This window comes from Rana temporaria, chromosome 13, assembly GCF_905171775.1.
Source record: "Rana temporaria chromosome 13, aRanTem1.1, whole genome shotgun sequence".
Lineage (NCBI taxonomy): Eukaryota > Metazoa > Chordata > Amphibia > Anura > Ranidae > Rana > Rana temporaria.
In genome coordinates, this window is record NC_053501.1 from 29,124,701 (window position 1) to 29,146,991 (window position 22,291).

Sequence of the window (22,291 nt, forward strand, 5' to 3'; positions counted from 1 at the left end):
CTGCAACAAAAAGTTCAGTTTTGGTGAGATACTGCTAAAGGGTTAAAGTGTAACTATGGAATCTAAGGGGTTAATCCTCTGCATTGTGAAAAGAGGCTGTTTGATCCTGTCTTCTCTAATCCTTCCTTTCTTTTACTGTCCCCAATAGAACAGAGCCCTAGGAGGCACTCTGCACATGCTCAGTTTGGTGTGTATTGCTAGAGAGCTTTTTTTTTTTTTTCTTGGAAGGTTGCATGGGATCAGTACAGGGCCAATCAGCACTGTCCAGGCAGAAGTTCAGGGGTCCTGCAGTCTCATAGGGCAGTTAGAGTAGGATGAAAGCTAAGGATTTGGTGTTGAGAAGCCACGCTGTCAACTAGAAGAATTCTGGTCTGGGGGTATAGCACCGATCCCCGAGACATTAGATCTGGCTGGATCAGAAGTCTCCAAGGAGGTGTCACTTACACAGCCTTCAGGGTCCTGAACCACGCCCTCCTTGGCCACCACGGCACGATCAGAAGGAGGCCCGACTGAGCTTCTGCAGGATTTGTGAAATTAGAGCCAGAGGAGGAAAGGCATATGCCAGCTTGAACTGCCAAACCTAAGCTAAGGCATCCAGACCCTTTGACTCTGTCCATTGCAACTCTTACAGGGTTCTATTGAGCCCAAGGTCTGCCTTCCAGCAAGTTGCTTGGGTCCAACCACCATTCCAGAGACATTTTCACCTGGGGAGTTAGAACCACCATTTCATCCAGTGATTCTTTCTTCTTTTCCCAAGAGGAAGGAAAAATTGAAGGTCTCTTGCATGGAGATATGCCCACACATTCACCAGAATACTGTCCGACCCAGAACCCTCAGAATCTCCTTCCTCTAGCAAGGAAGGCTCTGCCTACCTTCGACCAAAAGTTATCTTCTCTACCTTTTCCTTTCGTAGAAAGTGTTTTTGTAACCTTGTGTCCACCTGTGGTAACCTGGAAAGGTTTTGACCTGAGCTGGTTGCAGGGAGTTCTTCTCCAGACTCACTATCCAGCCCAGCTTCTGCAGGACCGTGACTACCCTCTTTGTGTCTCTTTAACTGAACAGCCGCCGAGGGCCTAAAAATGAGCAGGTTGTCCAGGTAGGGAATTAAGAGTATTCCCTGGAGGTGTAGGAAGGCCACTGCTTCTGCTAAGATTTGAGAAAATCCTTGGGATGGTCACTAGTACAAAGGGGAGCACCCTGAACTGCCAATGGAATACTTTTTCCTTGATCACCACTGTGAATCTCAAGGGCTGATGTTCTGGGTGAATTGGAACATGTAAATAGGCATCCTTGAGTTCCAGTGTAGTCAAAAAGGCTTCTGGCAAACCAAGTATATGTTCTCCATAGACAACAACATTTTGTACTCTAGGAACTTACGTTTCAGAGGTTTCTGAGGCGGTACTTTCCCAAGGGGTTGAGAACTACAAAACACAGGAGTATTGCTCCTTTGGTACAGGCCTCACTACCCTGCCAGTTTCTGAATCCCTTCAAGGAGAACTTTCTTTTTCAGAACATCCCTGGGGAGGATGAGTTAGAGTGGTCATTAGTAGGGGCCTGGAAGAAAATTCTAGCCAAGCTGACAAATAAGCGCCATATGATATTCCCTTCAACTAGGAGATGAACTGAGACAGTGGGTCCCCCTACCCTAATCTTGATTCTTGTACTGGGAGAGAATAGCAAATTGCCTGTCTCTGCCTACCAAAACCCCACTTCTTGCTGGGTTCTTTCTTGGCAACTAAACCCCTATTTTTAATGCACTGTTACAGGTGAATTTGGTTGCCTATTGGTTAGTAAGTTGAGCTTGGATATTTTGTGTTTTTTTACATGCATTCGCCCTTTCCAGTGCTCCTTGCTGTGAAGACCAGTCATAGGTAGGGGCAGTGACAGTTTTTTTGTATTGTCAGGCAATGCACTAGCACCTTTGCTTGCAATATGCTGGGTGTTTAGTGTGCTCCTGCTCCTTTGAGGATTGAGGATGACCTCCAGTCATCTGCCCTTCCACTGAGGAGACTTTAATTTTAGAGTTAGGTCTGCAGTACACAGGGAGCCTTGACGGGGCCTGCAGCTTACACATGTATTTGCAAATGCGTGCAACTAAATCCGTTTTTAAACGCACTGTTAAGAAAGGTGAATTTGGTTGGATATTCTGTGTGTTTGACATTCATTCACCCTTCCCAGTGCTCCTTGCTGTGAAGGCCAGTCATAGGTAGGGGCAGTGACAATCCCCCTTTCTTGGCTCGGACACGAGGGGAAAAAAAAATAAAATAAAAACTTCTAGACCTCTGCTTTTTGGTTTAACAGGAAATTTCACCTTCTCAGAAAACCTGTTTATCCAGTTCTGACCCAAAAAGCAAAGGGTAGACACAGCTTAGACGTTAGTTCACCTGCCCACGCTTTCACCCAAATAGCCCTCCTGACCAAGTTAATGAGCGTGGCTACCTTGGCGGAAACCGACAGATTCTACTACTGCATCCTCTAAATTTGCAACAGCCTTCCCTGGGATTGCAAGGGAATCCACCATATTCCCTGCTTTGGTCCATTGAAAGATAATTGAAGTCTCTTAATTCAAAAATCAGCATTCTTATCCACAAGTTGCTGGCAAGGCTGGGGCCATAACAAGTGTTCAGCTCCCAGGCCTTCCTCAGTAGGGACTCCAACCTATAGTCCTTAAAGGAGGTCAGACTTTAGGCACCTGAGACAGTGCAGCATCTAATTTAGGGACTTCATGCTCCGAAAGCTTTGCCTGCCTGACCAGGCCATTCAAGCGACATTGTACAACCAAAATCTCTCCCCCCCACCCACAAATAAGAGCTTTCTTTCGATTGTATTTGAGCACCTCTGCCATTTACTCTGTGCGCTATAATATGTAGTCTTCTACTTTTGGGGGGGGGGGGCTAAAATCACAATAAGCATATATCAATTGGTTTGCACAAAAGTTATAGCATCTACAAAACCGGGGCTATATTTATGCCATAATTACTAGTAATGGGGTTGTCAGCCATTTTTAGTGGGATTGCAGCAGACAGCTCAGCCACTTTTTTGGGACCATTGACATTTATACAGCTAGTGATTACTGTATAAAATGTCATCAGTAGAGACAATGTTAACACTAGGAGCAATCAAGGGGTTAAGTGTTCCCTAGGAAGATGTTTCTAACTGTGGGGGGGGGGTGTAGAGATCAAAGGTCCTTAAGTGGTTAATTATATAACGGCATTCTGCCCATAGTACATTTACTGTGGGCAGATATACATGTATGTTACCTAGTCTGCTCACACCATCATCCAGCATGTTCCAGGTAAGGAGCATGCCTTGCCCTTAATCAAAAGTTGAAGGGGTGTAAAACCATATCCAACACCTTCTGAAGCGAACATGAAGTTGCCAACTAAAGTGCTCAGCCACCGCATCCCAGTGAAACAAACTCGTCTGTCAGCCAGTGGACATGTGCGGTTCACACCCAGTATAACACGAGAGAATGTACTGGCTGACCTAGCACTTTTGTCGTCATGTTTACGTCAACTATACTGTTATGTTTTGTGGAGGATGGACCTTGTTTGACAATTGCTCAGCCGGTGTGAATTTTGTTGACTAAAACAATTGAGATGACTAAAACAGCATTTTAGTCAAATGACTAAAAACTAAATTGAAATTTGATGTCAAAATTAACACTGGTCTGTAGTGCATGTTCATACCTCAATAACAAATAACATTCAATTTTTCACTCGTAGAGAAATGCATTACAATTTAACTACACATATTCGACGACTAAATTATTAGTCGACTAAAACGCCATTTTAGTACCAAGACCAAAAAGAAATTGGCTGCCAAATTAACACTGTTCACAGTTGCATGTTAAAATCTATTCATTTACTTTCTGGCGCTTCACACTTAATATTAGCGGAGTATACTGCTTTTTTTTTTAGACAACTGCCATTGCATCACAGTGCAGAGAAATTCTTTGAAACATTAGGATTGCAAAGACTGCTTCTACATCTTGTTTAGAAAACATTGAGCAAAAATGGGAGGTTGTGGAAGACATAGCAAAGCAAAATACAAGGTAGTAATACTGCATCAGCAAGGTCTCTTCCAGGCTAAGATTTCAAATCAGAAAGGGGTTTCAAGATGCGCTGTTCAAGACTTTTAAGAAGCTTGAACAGCAAAACAAAAAAAAAAAAAAACCACACACAATAGGCAAAAGTTGGGGACTGCAAGTAGATGCAATGGCTGGACAATGAAAGTAGATCATGCTTCTCTGACATCGAAAGAGATCCATCAGTACAGAACTGGCAGAAACTAGTGGGACCCAAGTACATCCATCTATTGTCTGGGAGGCAAGAAGTGGTCTTCATGGCAAAAAGCCATACCACACGAAACAAGGGTAGAGACAAGAGGAAATAAAAAATAAAGTGCTCTGGACTGACCAGCCAAATTTGAAACATTGGTGTATCGAGAGGCATTTTGTTGCCAAAGGTCCAGGGAGATGCAATAATGAGTGTCTGCAGGCAACAGTGAGGTTGCCTGCCCTACATTTCTGCAAATGGAGTTGGAGATTTGGTCAAGATAAATGTGTCCTCAATGCCAAGAAAGACAGATACATATCCAAAGGATTTGAGGTAGACTTCACCCACAGAAGATCTGTGGTTAGTTCTCCAACATGTTTGGGACAACCTACCATGCCGCGTTACTGGCAAAGGGTGCGACACCAAAATATTGATTTCTCTTCTGGTCATTTACTTTCCCATTTTGTTAAATAAACCCACCACTGCCATCTCTGAAATCACTCATTGACAGCATTTTTTCCCCCACAGCCATCTAAAACTTTTGCACAGTATTGTATATATGGATCACAAAACCGTGGCAACACCACATTGTGTTCAAGTCATTCAAACAGAACAGCAGCGACCAAAAACAAAAACCTTTATTCACAACTGTATAAATGTGCACCAAAACACTAGAATTTAAAAAGTAACTACATGCTATAGACAAACCAAGTCTGATCCATTTCTCTATGCTTGTTTTTTCCTTTTTAATTAGTGAAGCTTATAGACCAAATCACAGTAGAAAGAAACTGAAGCATACAAAAGTGTAGCATGATGTTCAGCTAGTACAGCTCAATCACATACATGTTGCACTTCAGGCATAAAAAGCAGGATGTGAACAGCTGCTGTCAGTGAAGTCATTTTAAATGGCATCAATATCAATGTCATCATCTTTCTCAGGAGATTTTACAGTTTCCACTTTAGGAACTCTTACACTCGTGGAATATACAACCTGTGGAGAGACAAGGCAGTTATTAGTGGTGGATAACACATCTAGAAGAATGTAGTACATACACACGTATAAATAAAAGGTTATGTTAAGCTACACCCAGCTTCTTTTCAGCTCTACAGATGGCACACTAAAAGACTCAGGTAGTAGTCATCCAATGCCAATTGCAAGCATCTCTCACCTCAATATTCTCATCTTCCTCATCTTCGTCATCACCTGAAGACTCCTCTTCAGCCTCTTTCAGCCATTTAATAAAAGGATCTGCTTTTGCTCGAATATCTTTGGCAAGTTCTTTAGAGACATATTTTTTAGATGGCTGGAGAAGGAGAGAGAATAAAAAATAAAGTTATTCTTTGCATACAAAATATCCTTCTAGCACATCTTTGACTAAAGGTGCAAGTAGTTAAAAAAAAAAAAAAATCTGGTCACTGTAGGATTTCTCAGTTTTATTCTCTAGTAAAGTGGTTTGAATTTGATGTCTTTAGCCCAATGTGCCAATATCATTACACAATGTGAAAAATTTATCCACGTTAAACCAGGAAAAACCCACTAAACTAATCCATCTCTAAAATGACCCACAAGTCATTCAGTCCAGAAACTGGCACCTCATTATTCTGGGAACTAGACTGCAATATTTTGCAGAAAACAAAATTTACTGAGAAACAGGTCAAGTGGCGCATCAGTCACAAAATCCAGCTCACTTGCATTTCCATTGTAAGCATGGAACAAATATACCAAAAGTGCTCACTGGAGGTTTACCCAAAATTTTACAGTGACTAGGGCTTAACACATTGTGACCTACATTTACATATCAAATCATTGCAGATTAATACCTTCTCAGCCCAATTGATGATAACGTCCTCCTCCAGGAGATCTGAATCATACATCTCCTTCAAGATATGTGGAATTTTGGAGAGTAGTTGTGCTTGGTGTATACTCACAACACACTCAAAACCATGGAGCAGGTACCTCTGTGCTTTCTTGTTGTTGTGGCAGAACTGAAAGAGGAAATAGAATTTTACACAAGAAAAAACGAAAAATGGCAGCTCGTTAAACACTGTATAGGCAATGACCTCCCATTTTGAAAATGTTAAACAGCAAACAATCTGTACCTAATAAAAAAAAAAAAAAAAAAAAAAGACCCTCACCCGTAGGAAGTGTCGTCTGTATTTTTTGATCTGATCTCTGATCTTGTCATCAAATAAAACTTCTGTTAAGACCAATGGCCCCTGTGTTTTTACATCTAGTCTTTCAGCCTCAGCCAGAATCTCCTTTTCTGATGAATCTATAACTCCTTCTTCCTTCTTTTTCTGCAAGAGATTAAGAATGTTAGTCATGAGAAGAAAATAAAATAACCCCCCCCCCCCCCCCTTACACAAAGCACACCCTGAAGGACAAGTGATAAAATTATTCTTTAAAGTAAAACTGCAAAAAAAAAAAAAAAAAAAAAAAAAAAAAAAAAAAAAAAAAAAAACACACCCCTGGAAAATGAGCCAGTATGCAGCACATACTAGCTCATTACAATATACTTACCTCAGAACGAAGCCCCCCCCCCCCCTATCGGAGTCCGGTCCATGCCAAGGGAGCAGACATCTTGCCCTCTGGCGTGTCGTCCAAGGCTCCGGCACTGAGTGGCCGGAAGCCCCAATTATGTCAGTTTTCTTTCCGGCAGTGACTGCCGTGCATTCAGAGCACATGCGCCGCTGACGTCGGCATGCAAAAGTCAATAATCTCCTAAGCAGTACAGGTTTAGGAGATATTAATTTTACCTGCAGGTAAGCCTAGAATTACTTGCAGGTAAAAGTGTCAAAATTGTGTTTACTACCGCTTTAATATATAATTTTCCCAAAGAACACATTTTGCACAGAGCAGGCAAGTATAAACAAGCAACAATGGAGAGAATCTCATCACAAGCAGGACGGCACAAAGATGAAAGACTAAAAATTAAAATTGCTGCTTTAAGCCAAAACTTAAATTTCATTGTTAAAGGTCTGGAGTTACTAGATAAATGCAAGCTCACCTTTACAAAGTCAAATAGCATGTTAACTCTGTCCTCAACTGGCCTTTCCAGGTCCTCACTCAGTGTCAGATTCTTTGCATGATCACTTATTTCCTCCATTCTGCGTCGCTGAGCTTCTTCCGTTGTGTCTTCACCCCAATCTTCATCATCTTCCGGCTCTCCTAACTGGTGGGGGAAAAAAAAAATATTTAATAAAAAAAAAAAAAAAAAAAATGTACAATTACTGCGCATTACCAAAGCGTCTGTGCCAAGATTAGGATGAGGCTGGTTGAAAGTGTTTAATCGATTAGAAGGTTTAATGGGGTTGTAAAGTTTTTTTTTTTCTAAATAGATTTCTTTAAGCTAGTGCATTTCCCACTTCCCGTTCGCCTCAATAAGCTTGCCCCCATCATCAGAGCTGTTCTGGCCGACTAACAGACAACAGCTTACTGAGGAGGAACAGAAAGTGAGAATTTCAGACAAAGAAAAAAAAAAATATATAAATCATTTAGAAGGGAAAGCGAAGGAAAAGGTTAGTGAACCAACAATGTGCTAGCATAAAAACGAACCCATTTAGGGGGGAAAATAAAAAATTTATATATATATATATATATATATATATATATATATATATATATATATATATATATATATATATATATATATATATATATATATATATATATATATATAAATTCCCCCCCCCCCCAAATGGGGTCAAAAATCAAATTTACATCAGTAAAAGGGGTGTGTATGTGTGTATATATATATATATATATATATATATATATATATATATATATATATATATATACACACATACATACACACACACACACGTCCCTTTTACTGATGTAAATTTGATTTTTGACCCCAGATGAGGCAATAAAGAGAACCTGTCATGCTTATAAGGGATGTTTAACCAGTTCCCTAGCAAGCCATAGTAATAGGACGTTGACAGGAACTGTCTCTCCCTCAGAGTGGACGTCGTATGACGTCCTTTGCATCACGGCCGCAATCGCTCGCGACCCGGTGGCCAGGATGTCCACCGGGCACACACGATTGCCGGCAATCACGGCAGAAGTGTGGATCTGTGCACCTCCTGTCAGAGGTGAGGAGACCGATGTGTTTCCAGTACAGAGGAGCACAGAGCAGTCTACTCCCCCTAGAGTTAGAACACACACTTAGGGAACATATTAACCTTTTCAGCGCCCCCTAGTGTTAACCCCTTCCAGTCACATTTATACAGTAATCAGTGCAGTTTAGCAATAATCGCTGTATAAACGTGTCCAATATGTCCGCCGCAATGTCACGATCACAAATATATATCTATAAACCTACCCCCTATTTTGTAGACGCTATAACTTTTGCGCAAACCAATCAATATACGCTTATTGCGTTGTTTTTGTTTACCAAAAAGATATGTAGAAGAATACGCATCGGTCTAAACTGGGGGGGGGGGGGGGGGGGGGGAGAAATTGATATTTATTAAATCAAAAAGTTAAATATGGCGTTTTTCAAAATTGTTGCTCTTGTTTATAGCACAAATAAAAACCGCAGAGATCAAATGCCAAACAAAAGCTCTATTTGTGGGGGGGAAAAACAGATTTCATTTGGGTACAGTGTTGCATAACCGCGCAATTGTCATTCAAAGTGCAACTAAAGTGAAAACTAAAACTTGGTCTGGGCAGGAAGGGGGTGAAAATGCCCTGTATGGAAGTGGTTAATATATATATATATATATATATATATATATATATATATATATATATATATATATATATATATATATATATATATCCCTCATTGAGCTGTTGCACAAAAAACCTACACAAGTCGTGCCCACATATGTAAACGGTGTTCAAACTACACGTGCGGTATCGCTCTTTTTATATTTAATTAAAAAAGAGTTTGGGGGTCCCAAGTAATATCCAAAAATATTTAAACCCGTAAAGTTTTTTTTTTTTAAAGTCTAAAAGTGGTTAAAAACTACAGGAATTTCCAAATCTTATACCAAATACTATACTCAAAATACATAAAAATTATGCTTCTGCACTTACCACACGTGGAGGATTTAACTCTGTTAGGACAGGCGATTCATTGTTTGCTACAGAACCATTTTCTTTGGCCCTCTTGTTTTTTTTATCTTCCTTCTTTTTGCCTGTACTGCCATCTATGTTCTCTGCAGAAACAGTTATGTTAAGAACCAGTAGGGAGCGTGCGATAAATCAAACCCCCCACACCAGTGTCAAAGTCAGTTCCAACAGCAGCTCTCACAATGAGAGTACTGAAATAGAATAGACTTGATTTTATCTAGCAAGTAAAAAATTGGGACAGATGATTTTTCTTCTTTATAGGACAACTGCCACAGAGTGTTGCTTGCAATAAAAAGGGAGCCCTAACAGAGTTATAAAGAATTTGAGAACTTACCTGGTGGGTTTTTGAGAATGAAAGTACAGAGCTTATGTCTTGTATCCAGCATGCCTCGATAGCCACAGGCTTTACAGGAATTGCCTATTGTTTGTTTCTTGGGATTGATATTCTGGGGGAAAAATAAAAAAAAGTGTACATTTTTTAAAGCGATGAACTCATGCAAACATTATTGTGAGGTTACCAGTCAAAAGACAGCCTTTAAAAACAAAGCATCCCACAGTATAGGAGAAATATGCAATAAAGTGTCAGATTTCACAATCTGAACATCCAAACATTAACTCCATTATAAAGCATTCAGATTGTCTTTAATGGCCAAAAACTTCCGGCTAAACATTTGGCTCGGCCCATCACTTATAGTGCACCGATGCAGAGTGGCATTGACCTCACCAAGTATCACTCTGCACCAGAAGGAGCCACTCAGCAAGAGATGGACCTTTTGGCATCACTATCAGCCTAAAACCAAGGGAGAGCAAGCATGCAGTAAATCCTTGTCATAATCTCATGCCATTTTAAACACAAGCTTAAGATGCATCATTTCTAGAGTGGATTTATTCTATGTACAGTGGTCAAACAAGTCTCATTATGAGAAGGATTTCTTACCAGATCTGTTTCAGGATTGTCACACTCAGGACAAAGAACAAACTTTTTAATGAATCCATCCAACATGTCTTGCAGCTTATTTGCCTCATGAGATCCATTGACAATGAAACGGTCATTCTTAACATCAAACTGGGTCTGTGCTCCCAGCTCACAACCAAAAAATTTGGTGGGATCTGCAAACAGAAAGTTAATTATTAAAGAGGCAAAGCTGCACATACCACAAAGATACAGCTGGCATTAATGATTTAGTTTTAAGCAAGACAGAGCAGCAATAAAAACACACACGCACTATTTAGGAACAAGGACACATGAGCCTTTATGCTTGACCATTTTAAATTGTGCACAAACACCATCAACATGAGCGTCCTTTTTCCAGGCCGAAATGCTCAGGTGGCCATTTACAAATTTATAACGTGACTGAACACAATGACTTGTCTCTCATTAACCTGACCAACTATGCAACCGCTTGCCACCAGCTTAGTACCATAGGCCTAGGTTCACACTACTGCGAATTTGATCCTTTGACCTGTGAGGTATGAATTTCAGTACCCAACACCCACTACAAAATTTTAAACAAACCATTATCTAGTTTTTCCTTTTAGGTTGTAAACACACAAATTTTGTTTTACCAAATAAGACACAGGATCCCCACAGCGCACTGCAAGTTAGCTAAAAACACAACACAAGCGCTAAAAAAACACAACACAAGCGCTACTTAATGACAGATTCAAACCGAGATTGCAAGATAAGGATTAGTTGTTGTGGTTGGCAAAACTATAAAAACGGGCTACCATCAAATGATGTCAAACCTCCACACCGAAATACCTCTTCACTGCATCAATTAGACATAGTTGCAGGGTGGTACCATTCACTTCTATGAGGCATCACGTGCCAAACTAGGCCCATTGATTTTAGAGCCTCCCAAAGCCTAGTGACCATAATTAATGGTGTGGGCAGTCCAGTGTCCACTGCTGGGTTTTGATAGGTAGAGTGCCTTAAGTCGCCAGACTTTGCCCCACCAACAATTCCCATGTGGAAGATTAACTAGTAGCCGACCAGCCACCGTCATTATACGGCGGCAGGTCGGCTCTCCTGGGCGAGAGCCCGTAGCTATACGTCCTATCGTATAGCCGCCACTAGGGGGCGCGTGCGCGCCGCCGGAGGCGCGCGCGCGCGCTCCCCGCTCGCCCCCGACTCCCGTGCGTGTGCCCGGCGGGCGCGATCGCCGCCGGGCACACGCGATCGCTCGGTACAGAGCGGGGAACGGGAGCTGTGTGTGTAAACACACAGCTCTCGTTCCTGTCAGCAGGGGAAATGCTGATTTTCTGTTCATACAATGTATGAACAGAAAATCAGTGTTTCCCCTAGTGAGGCCACCCCCCCCCCCCCACAGTAAGAACACACCCAGGCATACTTAACCCCTTCCCCGCCCCCTAGTGTTAACCCCTTCACTGCCAGTGGCATTTTTATAGTAATCTAATGCATTTTTATAGCACTGATCGCTATAAAAATGCCAATGGTCCCAAAAATGTGTCAAAAATGTCCGAAGTGTCCGCCATAATGTCGCAATACCGAGAAAAAAATCGCTGATCGCCGCCATTACTAGTAAAAAAAATATTAATAAAAATGCCATAAAAATACCCCCTATTTTGTAAACGCTATAACTTTTGCGCAAACCAATCAATAAACGCTTATTGCGATTTTTTTTACGAAAAATATGTAGAAGAATACGTATCGGCCTAAACTGAGGAAAAAAAATGTTTTTTTATATATTTTTGGGGGATATTTATTACAGCAAAAAGTAAAAAATATTCATTTTTTTCAAAATTGTCGCTCTATTTTTGTTTATAGCGCAAAAAATAAAAAACGCAGAGGTGATCAAATACCACCAAAAGAAAGCTCTATTTGTGGGAAAAAAAGGACGCCAATTTTGTTTGGGAGCCACGTCGCACGACCGCGCAATTGTCTGTTAAAGCGACGCAGTCCCGAATCGCAAAAAGTACTCTGGTCTTTAGACAGCAATATGTTCCGGGGGGTAAGTGGTTAAGATGCAACACTAGGACAGGCGACAGCCTGCAAAATGCACTTTGCAACACAAGCAAAACTAAAAGCTAAATTGCTAGATTTTTGGGGAGGCTCTACTTTTACAGCTGGCTCTATACTTACACGTAGGAGGCCGATTAAGCGCCTTTGCAACGTCAACCATGTTGACGATTACTGTCTTTATTCCATTTCCCTTGCCCTCTACCTGTAATGAGAGAAAGATTCCAGTACATAATAAAAACGAGTGCAAATTGCAAGCTTTTTTTATATTGGGGGGGGGGGGGGGGGGAGAGATAATTACCTTGGCAATCAGACGGGGCATTTTGTACCGATAGAACTGATCGGAAACACTGCGGTTGACATTGAGAGACATTTTGGTTTATTATTAGCTCTTTCAAGAAGAGGAAAAGATCTTTGATTGCAACTTTTTGGTATCTTCTGTCTGGAGAAGACTGGATGACATAAACGACTGCAAGAGTTCTCGGTCTCTGACATGAAAATAATTTCGCCACCGAGGCTGTGAGCGTCTTGTTTGTATGCTATGTTCCCCCAATATAGGTACCAATGGCTGCGCAACAGCTCTGAAATAAGAGAAAAAAAAAAAAAAAGTTATTTAAACTATGCAGACACACATTATTGCACAACAAACCTTGCCAATTTCTAAAAGAACAAAATAAAGCATGAACTGGGATTTTGAGACTAACACCTTAAAACAAACAAGCAGAGAATTAGAACACTGAGGTACTGCCAACCACCACTAATCTCCACAAAATCCTACTCTGCAGAAGGGAGAGAAGAAAAAAAAAAAAAAAAAAAAACTTGCTGTACAGTATTTTGAACTAGATAACATCTGGTCAGCTGTGAAAAAGTTAAATCATAACCAAAAACATGTCTAGTAAATACCAGGCACTTTTACAGTGAAAATCTGTTTAAGTTTAGACAGTGCATAATATTAAGACAATTCTATAATAAGCTACCATTTCAATCAGCTTCAAATGCAAGGACTTCTTTCAATAGTCTTTAAAGAGAAGCAAACCCTCTTAAATACAGGGGAAAAAACCCACCTGCAAGAGAAAGGCACAATGAGCTAGTATGCATAGCATACTAGCTCATTATGTAGCACTTACCTGAAATCGAACACCCAAAATGCTCCTCGTCCCTCTGCTGCCATGTCCCCTTGCAGCTTCTTCCTGGTATCACCGCTCCAGCGCTATGATTGGCCGGAGCGGCGATGACGTCACTCCCACACATGTGCGCGGGACCGGCATAATCCCATTCAGAATGGTAGGACGCTCAGTGCGCGGTAGATATCAGTACAGCGTAGGTTCAAGTTGTCAAAGTGGGTTTACAACCACTTTAAGCAAAATATTAGCTTTAGAGACTGAAGGGTTATAAACCCTGTCAAGTTTGTACATATCTGGGGCTTCACTAGAGAGATTCCCCTCACTTCCTCTCCTGCAGACAATGTTTTAGCAAATTAGTGAGAAGAACTCTCCAACAGTAACAAAAAATAAAGTGCTTTTCTTTTGTACAGAAGGTAAAAGCTCAAGCCCATTTAAGAATTGTATGTCATCTGTTGCACATGTCGCTGCACTTCCAAAGAAACCAATGTTGGCTCTGATCACTGAGAGATAGATATATTTTTGTCTATTTATGCAACAGCTTGTGTTGCTCTAAGAATGTTTCATTATAGCAATACTAAATATATATCCACCCCCAACCAATTTTGGATAGAGCAAGGGAGGGTTATAACCCGTCAGATATTTTTTGCCATCTGTGCCGCACTGCTGAGATTTAGCTTTACTTCCTATCCCATAACCAAACAGGAAGTGAGGAAATGCACACAAATTAAGAGAATTCTTCGGGGACCCCCAGGGCACCAGAACTAGCGTCCACTTTGAAAATTTCCCCCTCTTACTTTTCTGGGACAATCCAAAATTTGGGATTTTCAATAATAATGATAAACAGGACAAATAGAAAGGGTGACTCTCCTTAACAGGGGAACAGACGGCAATAAAAACCTGACAGGCATTCCAATCCCTCTGCACAAAAAAATAAAAAGCCTTTAGTTGTACTTCATATAACAGCACTGAATGCACCCAACTTGCAGTACCTTTAGAAAGCAAGGTGAACATTACCAAGCAGATATGACTACCCACTGAAGCATGAAAGCCACAACAGCTGCCAGAAAACTGTTTTACAGTTAAAGGCAGAGCCTGGTTATCATAGCTTAATATTTACCTAGGCAGCTGTTCAAGACACAAAAGCTTAGATAAAAACACAATTATTATAATAAAATATTTAAGAAAACCCCAAAAAATAAACAAAACAATAAAAATAAAATCAGTGCTAGTAGGAGCTTTCACCTGCATATGATACAACAATACTGCTTAACCCTTGCCAACACATACTAAAACGATATGTTACCCTACTAAAATCTAAGGCCCCATGTACACAGGACGCTGCTAAACGGACATTCAGAGGCAGTTGGATGATTTTTTTCAACTGCTCCTGAACTCATTTAATGTTATCCTATGTGACCATGTAAAGCAAGGATATGCAATTAGCGGACCTCCAGCTGTTGCAAAACTACAAGTCCCATCATGCCTCTGGGTGCCATGCTTGTGGCTGTCAGAGTCCTGCTATGCCTCATGGGAATTGTAGTTCTGCAACAGCTGGAGGTCCGCTAATTGCATATCCCTGATGTACAGAGTCTCGTCTATTACAGTATTTAGGCAGTTGCGTTTAACAGCGTTTCTTTGAAAGAAAAAAGGGTTCAGCCGCAGATTTCCACATTTCAGACACCAAACGCGGTAATCCGCATTTCATTTTTGGCCAAAAAAATATATTTTTTTTTTTTTAACGCGGCAAAACGGACATGTTAAAGTGGGTTACCATCTGTCAAGTTTAATCATTCAGGAGCAATTGTATAAAAATCCCGTGTACATGGAGCCCAAGGCCTCTTGTACACAGGAGTAAAAAAAAAAAAAATCCCACTGTTTAACCACTTCAAGACCTGCGCACAACCATATAGGTCCTCTTTTTGAATCAGGTCCTTCTCCCTCTGTGGCATGGATACAAGTGAGGGCAAGATGGCCCCTACCATCTCCATACAATAGCAGGACGGAAGCAAACATCACTTCCACCCATACGTCTTAAAGGGCCAATTCATTCATCATTTTCTCAAATGACCATTTTTTTTTAAATTGCATTTTAGCCTAAATATGAGATCTGAGGCCTTTTTGACCCCAGATCTCATGTTCAAGAGGACCTGTCATGCTTTTTTTCTATTACAAGAGATGTTTACATTCCTTGTAATAGGAAAAAAAGTGAGCCAAATGTATTTTATTAAAACGGTGTAAAAAAAAATAAAGTACAATAAGAAAGTTTTTTAAAAAAACAATGTCCCAAAGAGCTTGCAGAATCGAATGCATACGCAAGTAGCGCCCACATATGAAAATGTGAGGCATTTCTGCGATCGTTAGAGCAAGAGCAATATTTCTAGCCCTAGACCTCCTCTAACTCAAAACATGCAACCTGTAGAATTTTTTAACTTTGCCTATGGAGATTTTTAATGGTAAGTTTGATGCCATTCCATGAGTGGGTGCAATTTAGAAGCTTGACATTTTAGGCATCAATTTACTTGGCGTAACATTATCTTTCACAAAAAAAAAAAAAAAAAAAAAACAGACAACTTTACTGTTGTCCTATTTTATTTCTTTTTTTATTCCAAAAAGTGCGCTTGTAAGACCATTGCACAAATACAGTGTGACAAAAAGCATTGCAATGACCGCCATTTTGTCATCTAGGGTGTTAGAGAAAGAAAAAAAAAATTATATATGTTTGGGGGTTCCAAGTAATTTTCTAGCAAAAAAAAACGTTTTAAACTTGTAAACAGTCTTAAAACAGGCAAAGTCATTAAGTGGTTAAATGATCTGGCTAGAGATGCATTGATATCCATATAAAACAAGATGGAGATCAGCAGAGTCTTAAACAAGACAGAAAATTTTACATTTGAGTAGTAATATAAATTTGCAACACTGGCAATGAATAATGCTTATTTATGCACTTTTATGAACATTTAGGCTCCATGCACACTGAAGCTGATAAACTGCAGTTTATTGGCGTGTTGGCTTTTTTTTCCCTGAATGCCCGAAATTTGCGTTCAAAGTTTTTCGGCAGAAAAAAAAAAAAGGCTAAAAACGCAAAACACCGAAAAACGTTTAAAAAACGTTGGCGCCAGCATTTATCCATTGACAAAAAAAAAATTAATAAAAATCTACACTGAAAAATGCAGATTTAAGCCATTGCAAAAACGCTAAAAACGTTGAAAGGCTCCCTGCAAAGCTACTGGCGTTTTTTTTATAGCTTCAGTGTGCATGGAGCCTTACTCAGGATCTAGCTGTCAAGATTCTGAGTATAAATATTGGTAAAGGTTTGTGTGCATCTGGCCTAATGAAAGCTAAACAGTGAAGTCCATGTTCAGGAGTAGCAAACAACCTTTAACGGATACATTACATCAGGGTTTCCCCAAACAGGGCTCCTCCAGAGGTTGCTAGGGGGTTCCTTGAGCTATGAGCAATTTCTGCCTCTTAGAAAAGTTCCCAGTGACACCACTCATCCATTTAGTTATCTGTAAGAGGGCAATTATTCCAAATGACAAGTGTAAGGAGCATTCTTTCCACTGACCATCACGAGTTGTAGCTATAGTAATTCTTAGCAAGGGTTCCGAAACCCTAAAGTTATATATAGCAAGGCTTCCTGTGTGCTGAAAAGGTTGAGAAAGACTGCCCAAGGCCTGATTCATACCTATGCAGTGTGCTTTTGAACCGTTTCTGCAGTCCTAGGCATTTCACATTTAATTTTGGCCAGTTTTATTGGGCAGATTAAATAAATCTTGGAAAAAATGCACTACATGCTTTTCAGCAGATTCTCCATTGAATGAACAAGCACTGGTTTGTGCTTAAACAAGTCCCTAGCCCTTTCCAAAAACGCAGGGAGATATGAACGTGTCCAATAGGAAACCATTTTAAGTGGATTTTAGCGCATTTCTGCAAGAAAAGCACAAAAGTGTGTGTAAGAGAGTGTGTGTGTACACACACACACACACACACTAGGTGTGAACCAGGCCTTACATGATCTGATGAACTCTTTGTCACGTGCAGAAAAGCATACAAACCAACATGTCAACTACATTACTTGCAGCAGAAGGGTAAGCAGAGGTTCTGCTCCACTGAGGCATGAATATACACATTACAGAGAACCAATCATCCAAAGTAAATCCCACCAAACTCTTGCAAGCTCAATTTTATATGAAGACAACATTTTCAAACGGAACTTCGTTTCCCTCCCCCACGTGCCCCTCCCCCAGATCTGTCAAAATTGATGGCACAACCATCAGCCCATCCCCACATGCCAAGGTCCTAGGAGTAGTCCTGGACTCTGAACTGTCATTTAAGCCACACATTCAATCACTGTCCAAAACTTTACACCTCAGCCTTTCAACCTTTGTAACCCTTGAAATAACTTTGCATGCTCAATGGACCCCTGCTAATAATTACTATTGCAAAGGTTCACAGCACATTAATCTGATGGTCCCTTAATAGAATGCATATTATGTTTGTGGTCATTGGGAAGGTTCCTCCCCTTATTACAGATCACTAAAACGATTACCATTGATAGAGGTTACTCATGGAACCCCTAGCAACCTCTGATCCAAGCCCTTTCACACTGCCAGCACCTGAAAAACACTGGTAAAGTGCTGCTAAAACTAGCTGCGTTTTTAACCCCCGCTAGCGGCCAAATAAAGGGTTAAAAGCACCCACACAGGGGCTGCCCATTGATTTCAATGGGAAGGGGCACTTTAGGAGCAGTCTATACACTGCCGCAAAGAAACTGCATGCAGGACCTTTGACGTCCTGCCAGCACAGCGCCCCAGTGTGAAAGTCGGTGCGCATGCGCCGTATAGAGCCAACTCGCAGTTCGGCTTCTTTCGGCAACTCGTGACGCTCATTATGTGATGGGGGGGGGGGGTTTATATAGCTATACGACGGTATGTACAGCAAAAAAAAAAACCTGCATACTGTCAATGTTGCAAGTGAGCACAATGTGATGTTAGAAAAATGTTTTAGGGTGAACCTCCGCTTTAGTGAAAGGGAATAGGAAAAAAAAATAAAAAATTTCACTAGCAGCAAGGATGACTTGGCTAATCAAGCATTGATTGTATGGACATATTGTAACACACACAGAGACCTTAAAGGGGTTGTAAAGGTTTTTGCATTAAGGTAAAACATCTCACAGCACCGCCCCCCCCCCCCCCCGTTTTACTTACCTCACCCCTCGAAAGTCCCAGGCGCGTGCTTGCCATCCTGTTCGGTTCCCAGCCTGGTCGTTGATTGGCTAGGCTGAGCGGATTGATAGCAGCGCAGCCATTGGCTGGCGCTGTCAATCACAGCGGATGACGTGGCGCGTCGGGGCCAAGTGATACAGTCGGTGGCTATGGCCGCCACTGTATCACGGGAGCGCGCTCGCAAAAGCTTTCCACCATGCGCTCGCATGAAGGTAGAAAGCTTTTGCAAAAAAGGAGCCAAGAAAGCCGCCAAGGGACCCCAGAAGACAGGATTCGGGGCCACTCTGTGCAAAATGAGCTGCACAATGTAGGCAAGTATAACATGTTTGTCATTTAAAAAAAAAAAAAAAATTCTGACTTTAGTGTTCCTTTAAAGTTGGAGCAGACGTGCATGGAAACAAGCTTCTATAATTCAATGGTTAAAGTGACAACTAGGGTTGCCACCTCATCCCTTTAAAACAGAACACATACTAATTACACAGGTTCTGAGGCTGATTTATTGCAGATAAGGCACCAAGTGAGTTTAATTACCACCTAAATCAGCCACAGAACCTGTGTAATTAATATGTGTTCTGTTTTAAAGGGATGAGGTGGCAACCCTAGTGACAACCCCCCCTCCCCAAATAAGCTACTGCTCTCAGCTTTAACAAACATATTGCAGCTTACCAATACTTAGATGAGCTGGTTGCATTATTTTAGGGGTTTTTAGAGATAGATAATATATATATATATATATATATATATATATATATATATATATATATATATTATCTATCTATATCTATATCTATATATATATATCTATATATCTAAAAAAAACTGTCCTGTAGTTAAAGCGGAGGTTCACCCATAGAGAACACATTTTCCCCTTAGATGGATGCTCGTTTTGTCTAGGGGAATCGGCTAGTTGTTTTAAAATATGCGCATTTCTTACCGTTTACGAGATGCATCTTCTCCGCCGCTTCCGGGTATGGGCTGCGGGACTGGGCGTTCCTTCTTGATTGACAGTCTTCCGACAGTCGCATCCATCGCGTCACGATTTTCCGAAAGAAGCCGAACGTCGGTGCGCAGGCGCAGTATAGAGCCTCACCGACGTTCGGCTTCGAGTGACGCGATGGATGCGACCGTCGGAAGCCTCTCGGAAGACTGTCAATCAAATAGGAACGCCCGCTCCCGAAGACCCATACCCGGAAGCGACGGAGAAGATGCATCTCGAAAACGGTAAGTACGGCTCATATTTTAACACAACTAGCCAATTCCCCTAGACAAAACGAGCATCCATCTAAGGGGAAAAGGTAAAAAAATAAATAAATGGGTGAACTCCCGCTTTAAAGAGTCGAGATAAACCATTTACCACAGATTGAAGGTTTACAATGATCAGCTTTTAAATTACGTAAAATCTCTATCCAAAAAAAATATATATACCGTTGCCATAAAGCATTAGGCCCGGTTCACACTGGAGCAACATGCATCGCAACTTTGGGAAGCACAGCTCAAGAGAAACCGCACCCCCCATTTAGTGCAATGGAACCAGTTCTACTAGGAGCAACTTGAATGGCTCCGCAAAAAAAAAAAAGTTCCTGCACTACTTTTGCAGTGACTCCGGTACGACTTGTATTGACTTCTGTTAAAAGTCATATAGAAGTTGCGCTGGGGTGTCGGCTTTGAAGTTTCAACAGTGCGAACCCGAGCCTTAGCTTGAGTTTGGCGTCAATGCATTAAATGAAATAAATGTTTTAATAGATATATACATTTTAATTAAAATATATAATACACACACCCCTCATACCTGTGCTGCAGGACTACCCTGTGTACCCAAAGTCTAGCAGCTGTTATGTCTGCACACAACTATGCAAACAGCAGTGTCTCCAGCCCATCCCCCCCACAGGTGTTGCTGCATGCTGGAGCTTGTTGTTCAGCAGCTGGGGAGCCTCATATTACATAAGCCTACAATTACAGGCCACCTCTGTCCCTGCATCTCCCCACAGGCTCTGCTTATAGACGGGGAGAAGAGTCCCCAGACTCAGGGCTGGAGATAAACACACATTGGAGGAGGGGAGCTGATATGACTCACAACTGCAGCACTGAGTCAGCCCTGGCAGGCCGCGCATGCGTACACCGCCCCTCCTCCCTGCTAGGCCCCACACCTCTCCACAGACACCCCCGCACCGTGACCTACCCCCCACTTCTCAGGTGTCTTCCCCCCACAACCCCCCCTCTTTTCAACAAGTCCCCCGACACCCCTCATCCGCCCCGGGGAGACCCCTCTACCCCGAGCCAGCCACCTGCGTCATAGTCACGAGGCGCGGCCGCCATTTTCTCTCCCCATCCCGCCGCGTCCCCGCCATCCCAGCACCCTCACCTCACACACATATTATACAGACATATGGCAGCTCTCCGTGTCTCTCATACTCACCGTTTTCGTCCAATAAAGACATAAACACAACGCTGCTCGCCCTGGGGTGCGATGAACGGAGGCAGAATGAAGCGATGGTACACAGCGCAGTAGCTTTTATGGACGGCACAGCGCAGAGCTGGCCACGGGAACTGGACGAGAGCCGAGCGAGTCGGGAATTTAACACCCTGTCAACCAAAGCGGGAGACACCCTCCGGCCGGGAGAAGAAAAAAAAAACCACCTAAGGACATAAACCGGGGACAGCGTTAATTTTTTTTCCACACGGGAGGGAGACGACAAACAAGTTTACATTGACGCAAACAAGGGTGGTCGGGCACGTTTTCACACATTAGCTGCGGGAGGGGGCAATAAACAAGTCATTGATTAGGCCTAGCCTTTGCCGCAACTGAAGCGGGAGGGGGACGTTTTGCACACTCGAGAGATGGCAATTTAGCTGCGGGAGGGGGACGAGAAACAATTCACAACGTTTGCCCTAATGGAGGCGGTCGGGCACGTTATTAAAAAGGGGATCATTTGGCAGCGGAAATGTTACAATTCACACTCATGTTTGCCCTTACGCAATAGAGGTGGTCGGGCACGTTTTAACACTCTCGGCACATGCGAGGAAATAATTCAGTTGCGGGAGGGGGGACAGAAAACAAATTAGGGCGGGCGGGCTTAACACAGGAGGGCCTCGTTGGGGTAATTAATGGCGTCCAATTAAGAGCCGTTAATGAGTAAATGGGATTAATCTGGATGGGGGCTTAACGAGGCGCCCACGTTGCGCAGCTACTCACCTCAGGAACCTTCTAGCTCTCTAGCACGGAGGAGCTGTGAGCGGAGCCTCTCAGCAGAGACCGTCCTACGTGTGGGCGGGCACCGCCTCCCACAACTCTGAACAGCCATTGGCTGTCGAGGACAGTACTTACACGTTTCCGATTGGCGGTATAACCTAACCAATCAGCGTTTCTTGGCTTGCCACCCAATGACCGTTTTCTTCGATGTTTGGAGGATGAGATCTCGCGAGAGTTAGGGGAATGAAACGTCTCCTATGCATGCATGGAGAAGCATGTGACCAGGGTAACCTTGCTCTGTGTGTGTTACATGGAAATGGGTCAAAGGGGTTGGTTTCCTCAATGAGAGCTGAACTTTAGGCAGATATAAAAGACACAAGTTAAAGTTAATTTGATCCCTTACCTCATAGAG

The 22,291-nt window shown here is 42.0% G+C and overlaps 1 protein-coding gene across 1 annotated transcript; it reads right to left on the reverse strand.

The window, feature by feature from the left end:
* Positions 1-4,897: 4,897 nt before the first annotated feature.
* Positions 4,898-21,976, reverse strand: EIF5 (eukaryotic translation initiation factor 5). The gene is made up of 12 exons (XM_040333081.1): positions 21,883-21,976; positions 21,106-21,326; positions 12,642-12,921; positions 12,464-12,545; positions 10,298-10,470; positions 9,695-9,806; positions 9,325-9,446; positions 7,286-7,450; positions 6,414-6,575; positions 6,099-6,263; positions 5,447-5,581; positions 4,898-5,268 (listed from the first exon to the last, which is right to left on the reverse strand). Exons 3-12 carry the CDS (start codon positions 12,711-12,713, stop codon positions 5,179-5,181), a joined length of 1,278 nt encoding a protein of 425 aa, XP_040189015.1. The 5' UTR covers positions 12,714-12,921; positions 21,106-21,326; positions 21,883-21,976; the 3' UTR covers positions 4,898-5,178.
* Between the last annotated feature and the right edge of the window lie 315 nt (positions 21,977-22,291).